This window comes from Vicia villosa, linkage group LG6 (genome assembly GCF_029867415.1).
Source record: "Vicia villosa cultivar HV-30 ecotype Madison, WI linkage group LG6, Vvil1.0, whole genome shotgun sequence".
Taxonomy (NCBI): Eukaryota; Viridiplantae; Streptophyta; class Magnoliopsida; order Fabales; family Fabaceae; genus Vicia; species Vicia villosa.
In genome coordinates, this window is record NC_081185.1 from 84,690,944 (window position 1) to 84,703,401 (window position 12,458).

At 35.9% G+C, this 12,458-nt stretch overlaps 1 protein-coding gene and 1 long non-coding RNA gene across 2 annotated transcripts; one reads left to right on the forward strand and one right to left on the reverse strand.

Annotated features, from left to right (window-relative positions):
- The first annotated feature begins 201 nt into the window (after positions 1-201).
- LOC131611797 (uncharacterized) lies at positions 202-2,750 on the forward strand. The gene is made up of 3 exons (XR_009287144.1): positions 202-469; positions 603-1,000; positions 1,629-2,750. It is a non-coding gene; the product is annotated as an uncharacterized LOC131611797 (long non-coding RNA).
- Positions 2,751-11,298: 8,548 nt separating this feature from the next.
- On the reverse strand, positions 11,299-12,170 carry LOC131614031 (protein MAIN-LIKE 2-like). Its single transcript, XM_058885660.1, has 2 exons — positions 12,108-12,170; positions 11,299-12,012 (listed from the first exon to the last, which is right to left on the reverse strand). The coding sequence occupies exons 1-2, from the start codon at positions 12,168-12,170 to the stop codon at positions 11,299-11,301; spliced, it is 777 nt and encodes a 258-aa protein (XP_058741643.1).
- Positions 12,171-12,458: the final 288 nt, after the last annotated feature.

The window sequence follows — 12,458 nt, forward strand, 5'->3', positions numbered from 1 at the left end:
AAGGAAGCCCAACAGCATGTTTTGTTTCTGATTGCCCAGCCAAGAAAATGGCGCAATGGGCTCAAAAGGGAGGTGGAGTATAGCAAGGCCCAAGAAGCGTTTTGTTCAGATTTTATCAATTACCATAATAATAAAAAATAAACAATTAAATGAAAAAAAAAAGGAAAAAGGAAAAAGAAAGAAGAAATTAGAAAGGGGTTTTAGCCTTTTAGGGTTACCAAGAGTGACGCATGAGATTACACGAGCTCAACTCTTTTCCTCTTCACAAGAATAAAGGCGCGGCGGCGATTTCATCTCCTTCCCCGATTGAAACGGCGGCGATTGCATCTCTTTCCCCGATCGAAACGGCGGCGATTTCTCTCATATTTGATTTTCCGATCGGTCCCTATCTCCGTCGAAACCTACCGGAGAGCTCCGACGGCTCTTCTACTGTAATGACAAGAATATCAGAAGAACCTTTAATCTTCAGGTAATACCGCGTATCCCTTGCCTTTAGCATTTCAGATCGATTGTTCTTCCTTCTTCTTGAATCTCATTCTCCTTCTTCTTCTTCTGTTTGATTTTCCATGGATTTCCTTTTATGTTCAAATCTGCTTCTGAAGTTCTGCGTGCGCTATCATGGCATAGTGATGATTATTGATGGAGTATTGATGTTGCTGCAGAGAGCTTCTGAGAACAGAGTTGAGGTTGAAGAGATGATGATCTTGTGGTGAGGTATGAAGAGTGGAAGTGGAGTGAACGGGGAAGGTTGAAGATGGCGATTGCAGATAGGTTTTGGTGATGAAGATGGAGAAAGAGTGGATTGGAGAATGTGAAGGTGATGAATGCTCAGGTGTGAAGTGTGAAGATGGCGATGAAGCAGGGTGAAGAAGAAGATGAAGAATGTTGAAGAGGGAGAGAGAGCTGAGAAGTGGTGAATGTGCAGTGTGAAAGATGATGGGTGAATATGGTGAAGGGAATCAAAGAATGGAGCAGTGTTCTCATTTATAGAAGTTCTCAGGTTAGTTATTCCTCTGTTTTTGCTGTTGAATTTTAGTTATAGAATCGGTTAGAGGTTAGTTAGAAATCTAGAAAGTAGTTATGGGATGGTTGGGTTGAAACTGAATTCTGTTACTGAACTGTTAAAAACAGTTGGTAGGTTAGTTGCTAGGTGGTTAGATTTTGTTAAGGGTTGGTTAGAGAACTGATAGGTTAGCTGCGGTCCTGTTTCAGGGTCGTTATAAACTCAATTGGTGGTTGAGTTAGTTATATGGTTATGGGATTATACTAGGTTGTTAGGGCTGTTAACTATGTTAAGAAGCTATCATCACTGACTCTGCTTTAGGGAATGGTTGAAAGGTGGTTAAGTGGCTGTTAGAACTGATAGGTTAGCTGCTAGGAAATCCGGTTACTTTACAGTTACAAAATTTGTTAGCATTAGGTTATAGAACTGTTAGGCTTTTGAAGTTTGTTGGTTAGAAATAGGTTTAGTTGGTATATACAAAACAGTGGGAAGGGTTTAGAAATTCTGGTATGAATGTGCATTGGGTCTGAATTTGGTAAAAATATATGGATGAATGATATTATGATTGTGCAGGGCTGACTGTTTAGTATTTGTTGTTCTGAATTTTTGGAATGCTTTGTAACAGGTTTGGTGGTTTGAAGAAGGAGCTTGGTGTATGTGGTCATGTATGAGGCATAGCATGATATGGCATTGGAATTGAAGGATTCTAGAAGAGATGGGGAAGCTTGGAAGTAAAAACATTAGCTATCTAGGTTTATATTCCTTTTTTGTACATAATGTAAAGAGTTAAAATGGTGTAATCTTATGGAGTATAGATACTTGTAGATGTGTGTTTGAACAAGAATGACAGACATTTGGACCTTTGGGTATGTCATGAATTTTTGTATTTTTTGTAATGGAATTTGAATTGTGAAATATGATGTGATGAACTCTTGAACTTGTAAATAATGTGTATTTTTGTAATCTTCAATTGTAATGTATGTTGGGTTTCTTTGGAGAATGTTGACCTTTGTAATGAACTTTTGGTGGGAATATCTTCCTTATGGACAAACATGCATAACACTTGAGTATCTAGGTTTATATTCCTTTTTTGTACATAATGTAAAGAGTTAAAATGGTGTAATCTTATGGAGTATAGATACTTGTAGATGTGTGTTTGAACAAGAATGACAGACATTTGGACCTTTGGGTATGTCATGAATTTTTGTATTTTTTGTAATGGAATTTGAATTGTGAAATATGATGTGATGAACTCTTGAACTTGTAAATAATGTGTATTTTTGTAATCTTCAATTGTAATGTATGTTGGGTTTCTTTGGAGAATGTTGACCTTTGTAATGAACTTTTGGTGGGAATATCTTCCTTATGGACAAACATGCATAACACTTGAGTAAGGTAATAAAATCTTGATAAATACCCTTTTGAAATATCTCTTGACCATTCTTCGATTTTCATAAGAGATTGCTTCCAAACTAATGGATAAATTATATTTGCGTCTTAAAGAAACCTCAACTTCAAATTGAACCTTTAGACACCTAATGTCTTGATGATCCACACTTTAGTCAAAAGAAAAACCTCTTGGTTTAAATAGCCCAAATGATGGAACGCTTTGAATAGCACTTGAATGGAGAAACCCTAATCAATGATATCCTTGATCTCTGTGCCAAGCTATTGATTAATGATGCATGAGTTAGATGATCTAATGGATGGTATGCAGATGGTTGAGAATTATACGCCAATTATAAATAAATTAAGATGAGCAAATTTTGGGGTGCAACAGAGCCCTAACTCATCAAGTATCTAAAAAAAGTATGTGATTTGTCAAAGCATTTTAAAGCCTTTGATATAATGTATGTTGCAAGGGAGCAAAATTTCAGAGTGAACCTTCTGTCCAAGCTTGCTAGCTTGAAGAAAGTAGTGTACAAGTGTATTGTAATTCAAGAGACACGCGTCGTCCCCAGCATCAAGGCGGGCAAGACAAAAACTGTCAAAGTCGCCCAAACCATTGGTTGGATAACGCCAATAAAACACTATCTACAATCAGTCAACTTACTACAAGACGAGTTGGAGATAAAGAAAATCCACAAGTACGCAAAAAGTACACTCTGATGTCAGGGAGGCTCTATAAAATAGGAAGGGCCTATCCCATGTTGAGGTGCCTAGGGGAACATGAAATCACCCTATTCATCGCTGAAGTTCATCAAGGGGCTTGTGGTAGTCACATTGGTGGATGAACCCTAGCTCACAAGCTGTTGATGGTGGGATATTATTGTGCTATCCTAATAAGGGATAATATGGTGTTTGCATATTCTACAGACATTCCAATCTGCATTACACACCAACTAAACTCTTCCATTTGGTCATGACACCCTAGCCATTTTACCATTGGAGTGTAGACATTCTAGGACCTCTTCCCATGGCTCCCGACCACCTAAAATTCCTTATCATTGGAGTGGAAAATTTCACGAAATGGATATAGGGTGAATTCGTATCCAAGATCACACCGAAAAAATACATCATTTTTAGTGGGGAAGAATTAAGTGCAAGTTTGGTTTTGCTAGGGTTCATCATTTAGGATAATGGAACTCAGTTTTCTGTCACTATCGTGGTTAATTTTTGTCACGACCTAGAGTGCAAACAAAATTTATTTTTCTTTGTCCATCCACAAGTGAATAGGCAAGTGGAATCAGCAAACAAAGTAATATTGAAAGGGACTAAGAAGAAGCTAGATGACGCCCAAAAAACTTTGGGCTAAGAAACTGCACTAAGTATTGAGGTCATATCACACCACCCTTCATTTAACTACAAATGAGACTCCTTCCACTCTGGTATATGGGGCGAGTTCCATGTTTCCTGTTGAAATTGACACACATTCTTAGTGAATTTCTCATTTCAATGCAGAAAAGAATGAGGCAGGGTTGAGATGTGTCGCTGATATACTCGATAAAACAAAGGATGTTACTCACATTTTAGAATTTATCGCTAAGAAAAGGCCGACTAAAATATATAAATCCAAAGTAGTTTGAGGGGAAATGCATTGGGGTGAACTAGTATTGAGACAAGTCGTCTTGCCCGCCCAGCAGAGGAAACTACAACCCAATTGGGAAGGACAATATCACATATATCCGAAGCTACCTCATAGAGCCTACATGCTCGAGGATTTAGATGGGTGACTCACTCCCATAATTTGGAACTCAGCAAATCTAAGATATTAGTATAGTTGATTATTTAAAAAGTGAGTCTCATTCTGATGAATGAATCTCGTTAAAAACCTTTATTATTTACAACAGACTTATTTGGTTTTGTAGTCAATATGAATGTTGGACTTTTAAATGAAGATCCTTATCGCATAAAAAGGGCAATATGATGATGAACTTCCACAGGAAGATCCTTTCCTTCATAAAAAGGGAAGTTTGATTTTTGGATTTCTATAAAAAGGTCATTTCCACCTTAAATATTGAAATATACATGTTGGACTTTTACAAGAAGATCCTTGTCACCTTAAAAAGAAAAAAAATATGAATGTTATAATTCCACGAGAAGATCATTGTTTCCTTAAAAAGAGAAATATGAATGTTGGACTTCCATAGGAATACCTTGTCGTCTTAGAAATGGGCAACGCAAAAGTTGTGTCTGTAAGACACATTCCATGAGGTACTCAACAAGAGTATAGCTTGAGGGACTCAACTAAAGTATCGCTAGAGGGACTCGACTAAAGTGTTGCTTAAGGGACTTGACTAAAGACTTTCTAGATGGACTCAACTAAAGTCTCTTCTAAGAGACTCGACTAAAATCTTTCCTGAGGGACTCGATTAAAATCTTGCTAGAGGGACTCAACTAAAGTTTAACCTAAAATGTTCCATTTGATATTCCTTTTGGACCGTCCGAATGAAGGAAATGTAACCAAATTAATTTTCCCTCTTATAAGCCCTCGGGCTTGATAAGCCTGGGTATTGGTATACTTGAAAAGGGCCCATAAGGGGTGAGGCGGAGGCAAGGGATATGACATCTCATCCAAAGTTTCTTCATGGCCTTCTGTTTCCTAGTTTGAACGCCTGTTTTCAAATGATTTGCCCTCTCCTTAGATACACCGCAAATGTCCTCAATAACTCACCCAAAGTATGCAATCGTGGGAGAAGATGTGTATCTAGTCCTCAATGTTGTAGATGGAGTTGGGGGAAGCTAACCATGCTCCCTTGAATAACAGGAGACTAACTATCCACTCCCACATTTTCTCAAAAGCAGTTTCTATTTCCAAAGGGCATAGGATTCCGTCCCAATACGGTTATAAATACCTCAATCTTGAAGTTGAGAGGGGGAAATATTACATTCACACAAAAACCAGAGATACAAAGCTTCTCGCCACCCCTATGTGAGCTAGCTCTAACCCTATAACAAATCCCAAAGTTTTTGACAACCATTAATCACCTAGACGTTGTCATGTATTATACGTTTAGGCATGTGTGTGTGTGTATGTACAATTAATATGAGGAGTCGCCAATTCATCTGGTTTCATTGTATTGTAGTTTTTTTTGATAAAATATTATATTTTAATAGGTATCTTTTAGTATAAATAGTGTCTTCTACCAATTTTTTCACACATCTTCTCATTTTCTTCTTAATTTTTTTTCACTTGTTCTAACATGAGTAGTAAATGACATGGACATGTTTGTTTTTCGAGAACCAAGCCTCTGATGAAGATGTGATTTTGAACATCCGCAGTTTCAAGTAACTTTGGAGATACTTGAAGCTTTGGTTAGATGGAGAGATTAATGATGGTAAATGAATAAGAAGTATCGAGAGACTTGTTCCGGGCATCTCTATTTCGAATGACAATGATGATATACGGCGTATGTGGGTGCCGGTTAAAGAACGCAATGATGTTAGGGACAAGATGTCTGCATTAGATGATATTTTTTTTACTGTTGTATTCTCTTAGATGTGTTATGGTAGTAAGTCTTTTTATTTGAGTTTGTATTGTTGTTTTAGGCATGTCTATGTTTGTGTGAATTTGTTTTAAGGGTGTTTATGTTTGCTTTGTTGTAATCAAAATTCGTTATCTATATTAAATTCCAAGGTTACAAAAAAGTTAACAATATAATAAATTATCATGTAGAGGTTGTTCAAACATTGGGACAATGTTTCCGTGTATGTTTGGTTTCAGTTCTAATACATGTACTGTTGGGACGACCCTCTTTCTTCCTTCTCATTTTTTTCGTTGTGCCAAATTACATCCCCTTGATATGTAGGTCAATATTCCTCTTTTTCTATCTCTGGGAAACTATTGTTGTATACACTGAATACATTTACGACTTTCTAAATACGGATAGATGCAAGGAAGAGTCTTGGCAAACACTTGAATATGCCACAATGACATGGGAGTAAGGCATATGGAAGGCTTGAAACTTTTCGCATTTGTACCAACCTCGTTGTAGTTCGACTAGATAATACCTCTTTGGCCTCCCCTCATTATGGTCCATTGTCTCCTCTACATTGGAAGTGTATCTATGACGATCAAAGCATGTAGCCACATGTGTGCTAGCTTTGATAGTTGCCTTCTTCATAGTTTTCTTACAGCTTTCACTGAATAATTTCCCTGGTTGTAACACTGAACTCCATTTTTTGCCACTGATTGCAAACAATGATCCCAACCAAACATAGGTTGCTCTCACCAATGCGGTTATGAGTATGTTTCTAATGCCTTTGAAGACCGGGTTCATTGATTCCACAAGGTTTATTGTCATGTGGCCCCATCTTTGACCCTCGTGAAAGACCCTAGTCTGCTTCTCCACTTGAATTTTATCGACCCACCTTGATGAATCCCCATTTGACAATCTAATTTCCTCGCAGTAGTGTATGAATGAAGGCTGATTTAAATCACACCCCGTGTTCACAACTTTTTTTCTGAAGACTCTTGTCTTTGATTTCCCGCATGAAGTTTTGTACAATATGTTTAATGCAGTAGACATGGGTAGAAAGAGGATTTTTCCAACCATTATCAGGATTATTGTATAGTCTCTTAATGAATGCATGTCTGTCTAAAATCAAACAAAAGTTTGGTTTTGGAGCAACGTGTGTTTAGAGATTCTTGAGAAAGAAACTTCAACCACCACGAGTCTCACCTTCAACCAGAGCAAAAGCAGTGCGAAAGATATTAACTTTATTTTAACTTTTTCTATTTAGGTGGTTCACGTGTGAGATGAATTACATCATATGTCCTAGACACTACATCACTCGATATCGAAATCTCTTCGATCACCTACCACAAAATGATGTATTGCCACTAAACTAATCATTTCATAATAATTTATTTTTAATATTAACTATTTACTAATATAATTTATTTCTCCTTATATTTTATTTGGAGGCCATATCTAGGTCTAGAATATCATCATGAAATCAACAAAGAAGATGCCTCAATTTAGACTACAACAACATCGATCATCAGGTTCACCACTATGTAGATGCACCATAGTGACCATGTGAAACTCCATTCAACATGCATCAAGAAATATTAGATCCCACGAGGTGCCTCATACAATGGCATCAATGTGAAGTTAATGAACAATAGGCCTTTGACGATTGGAAATACTTCTCTAAAGTTGAGCGCCGTCAATGGAGTCGCAGTCATCAACGAGTCTTAATCGATGTTGTCATGCCAAACGAATCTAAACCAACAAATAATTATATGTATTAGTACATATCGGTTACAATTGGGGTTTTCTAGGAAGATTGATATTCATACAACCCACACTAAATCGCTTACACACAACAAGCTTCAACATCTAACCACTAACAAAATTACCAAACCACTTACACACAACACGCTACAAAACAAAATTACTAATCCACAAACACCCAAACCACAACCAATACATGTTACACGCCTAACCATAAAACCAAGAGCATACCCCATATCACCGCCAACAACATGCTTATTATCAAAACACGCAACAAATATATGCTTCCAACACATCATCCTACCATAGCCAAAACACCGAAGAAACATATGACACCAACATTTTCTACCATATCCAAAACACCCTAACATCACAACATCATAGCATCCAACAAACATGTGGCTACCAAACACCACAACAACCATTTCTTCATTTCTCCAATGAAGCATTCACATTAATATCGACATTCAATCGACCAATTGTTCACCAATAACCCCAACTCAAACAACACAACTCAACAACGACGACATGGGCAACGAATTCATTTACGGGAATGTGTCAATGCAGACATACAACTACGCAGAATTACAAGAACTTATTAGGGAATATGGTGATGGTGATGTTCCAAGGACTTTGTATCAGACACTTGGGGTGAATCAATAAAAACATGTATGAGAAAAGGTACTTAGGAGATATGGAACCAGTGGTATATATGATATAGTGGACCATCGTTAGTGTAAAACATATTCTCATTTGTAATCCGATTTAAATTAAACATTATTAGTTTTTTCAATTTTTTATTAATTAAATAGATAAAAATAAAAATAAAAAATCTAAGCCAGATAAATTAATGTATCCTCTTATTGCTTGTATATAGGTGTCAATTGGATTTGCTTGACTTGGTGCCAATTCAATTGGCTTGGTCTCTTATTTGATAAATGAGGCGTCAATCCAATTGGTTTGGGCTCTATGTTTTACTTTTTTTTTTTGAAACATAAGTAATTTAGAAATTAACAAAAAAATAAGATTATTTTGAAAATTTTATTGAAAAACGTGATTATTTAAAAAAAATTAATTTATTAATTATTTGCCTTCATATATATTTTTTTGGAATAATCTTTATTATATCATATCAAGTTGATTTATAAATCACACTATTGAGACTATACATCTTTTAAATTTAGATAAAATATATTTTTTGGTCATGTATATTAATCTCGAAATTCATTTTAGTCTCTTAATTTTAAAATTTTTTATATTAATCTCTTAATTCATCTAAATGTATCATGTTGGTCCTTTTCGTCTAATTATCCAGGAAAAAATTCAAAAATCGATCGCTAAATCCGTCGCTAATATTACAAAAAAGATTAAAATGGTACATTTTAAAAATGTAAAGGACCATTATAAAACCTTTTGAACTTAAAGGACCAAAATAAAGATTAATATACGGGACAAAGGATATTTTGCCTTAAATTTAACTAATATAATTTACAAATTTAATTATAAATTTAAATTCAACTCATTTAATTTATAAATGAAATTCAACAAATTAATTATTATAATTTAATTTAAAACTATTTTGTTCAACAAACCGGAACCACGTCTCTTTGATCAAATCGTTGTACATTTTTGTTGAAGCATATCTTATTGAACTGTCATTTCAAGAGAGAACAAGTTCAATCAAGTAGATTAAAAGTGGAACATGTTTCTACCAAAGGACAAGATTGCAGATTTTCTAGCAAAGAATATCTTACAAACAAGATAAAACTTAGTTACCGACGGTAGCGATTTTTTTACCTCCATGCCACTAATATGAGATTAAAATCCCATAATGCCACAAAGTGAAAATAAAATACCAATGTGTCACACTTCCAGTTCAGGTCCGGCCAGGCCTTGGATGGACTGGAAGTAAAAAAATTTTGCGTGTTAGGGTCCGGCCAGGGATGGGCCGGACGCAAACTAGGCCCTTTTTTTTTTTTTGTTTTAATTGATTTAAATAATTATTAATTACTATAATTGATTTTTTATTATAAATAAAGATTAAAAAACCATAAAATTAAATAAAAAACATTAAAATATAATAAAAAAAATTTATTTGCCAATATTTATAAAAAACATTAAAATATAATAAATAACATTAAATATGAATAAAAAAATTTTATTTCTAATATTTATTTTATTCAATACATAAACAGGTACAAGGAAAAAAGGCCTATTTTTTTTTTGGGCTTTGGTTGGACCATATGGCCCCCAGTGAGACATTTTTTGGGTATCTTTGATCTCTTACCCTTACCTAACGGTTGCTCAATGTTTGGTGGAGGTTGCCTTTGTGGAGAATCGTCGCTTGAAAGATCATCGTTTTGATGCGACGGACCATCATTCATAAACGTAACCAGTTGTTCTGGAGTTATTGTCGGTAAATTTGCGAGTACTTGATCATCAGTGATGTCAATGAATGGTTGAGTAGAACCTACAAAGGTTTGTGGCACATTTGATGACATGTCTGGATAGTAGACATTTGTGGTGTCAAAGGTATATTGTGGTTGGGAGAGTGAAAGCGGTTGAGATTGGGAGTATGACTAGTCGAAGTCGGGTTGAGGGATAGGGGTGTTATGTAGTGGTGGTCGAAGTGTTGATTGTTGATATTGTTCTTGGTGATAGTAGTAGTTTGTTTGGGGGGTTGAGGTGTAAGGGGTTGGAATTTGAGATGGTGTGGCAAAAAATGTGTGTTGTTGTGTGGTTTGAGTGTGTTGGTATGTTTGTGGAAAGGAAGAAGTTTGTTGTTGGAATTGTGTTTGTTGGAATTGTGTTGTTGGTTGGAATTGTGGTGTTGTTTGAAATTGTGGTGGTGGTTGGAATTGTGGTGTTTGTTGGAATTGTGGTGTTGTTTGGAATTGTGGTGTTGGTTGGAATTGTGGTGTTGGTTGGAATGATTGTGGGATTTCTTGTTGAAAGGCGGTTTGTGGGGTTGATGAAGAGGAGGCATAATGACGAGGGTCAGCCAAATACGTTTCTTTCGACAAATATATTAATGGAATATTTCTTAACCATTGCATATATTCATCGGTGTGGCATAAAGTAGTACTCACCTCACCTGTCATTATTAAGTTTTTTCTACCCTTCCACTCGTTGTTCTCTTGAATGTTCAAATCTCGATAATTACAATCCTTTACATCATTCTTCGTTACCAAGTGATGATCTCCAAGACACCTCGGGGGTTGAGGGATGTTTTGCGTAAAACCAAATTGAAGCCTAACCCTGTCGGCGTGATGCATTTCCACAATATGAAAACAAATAATATATGTAGTTGCACTCCACGCTCGAGCTTCTCGTTGAGTGCGACGAGGATATTTTTCGTAAGGCCTCCACAAAAACTGTAAGACATAAATAAATATAAGAGTCGTATTCACGTAGATGAAAGATTTAGTATATGGCTTGGAAAATAACTTACATCTCCTTGGACCATGTGATCCAAAATGAAACGATATCCATCAAGAAAAGCATTTGGAGATGAGAAATACTCCATACCTCGTTGTGCAAATCTTGCATATTTAAAAAGTTCAATTAGGAATATGCGTTAATTTAGTGGAAAAATAAATATATAGAATAAAGAATTTACCTAGTGGCGTATGGATAGGATGGAGCAATTTCACTCCTTGGAGCAAGTTGTGGAATGCGATAGTAAGTCCACACAGCGAGAATGAGTGAGCAGCCTGCAACACTCATGCATCCTACACGACATGCTTTGCACATCTCCCTGTAAAGGTAAGCCAAACACGCAGACCCCCAACTATATTTGCCACATTCATCAAGATCTTTGACAAATTTGAACCAGGAAGAATGCAATACATTATGAGATTTATCAGGAAATAAAACAGCAATCATACTTAAGATATATAATTTTGCATGCAGTATATTTTCCTCCTCGGTTTGTTGAGAATGTTTTTCTAAATCATACAACTCGTCGTGGATCCATCTCAATTTTACCGCACCCTTCACCCTATCACTAAAAGGTTGTATGCCTAAAGCATCGATACAAGCATAATCGGGACCTTCGGTATCACCTACTACAACCCTCCCATCTACGCGGAGGCCAAACAACATATTTATATCCTCTAATGTGATTGTGCATTCACCGGTCGGCAAATGAAACGTGTGTGTCTCAGGCCTCCACCTCTCAAGCATCGCAATTACAAGTTTAGAATCAACACTTCTAAAGTTGATTTTGGAGACGATTCCAAACCCGGCTCTTTCCAAGTAAGGCTTGATAGCCTCACTTGGCTCCCTATCAAATATATGATTATGTAGTCTAAACCTTTTAGACTCATCCTATACAAAAAATATATAATTTGGTTAGTATACAAAAACAATAAACTGTGAAAAATACGTATAAGAAATACTAGTAACAAATTTAAAATACGTACGAATGCAGCCACGTTCTCTCTTGTTCCTCGATGATTATCTCCCAAAGCAAGCAAACCAGACATATTGTGTGATTGTGTGTTTCAGATGAATATGCAAATTTAAAATTTGGAAGATGTGATGAGTTTGGAGTGATAATGAGAGGTTGAATTTATAGCCAAAGTGAATGCATGCAATAACCCATTGGACTAACAAGTGTAATGCATGCAATATATGGGGCATTCTATTATCCAACATATATTACAATCTCTTGCATGCTTCTACTATATGATGTTCGTCCAACCCGTGACTTACACTCATATTTTTAATAATTAAAATAACATTTTTTTTAATTTTTTATTATATTTTAATCA

What these genes read in the sequence shown, in the direction of transcription:
- LOC131614031 (XM_058885660.1), bottom strand. Translation starts at nt 12,170, where the DNA reads ATGTCTGGTTTGCTTGCTTTGGGAGATAATCATCGAGGAACAAGAGAG. An exon ending in GAGAGAACGTGGCTGCATTC is followed by an intron (nt 12,013 to 12,107) that starts GTACGTATTTTA and finishes TTTTTTGTATAG; the next exon opens with GATGAGTCTAAAAGGTTTAG.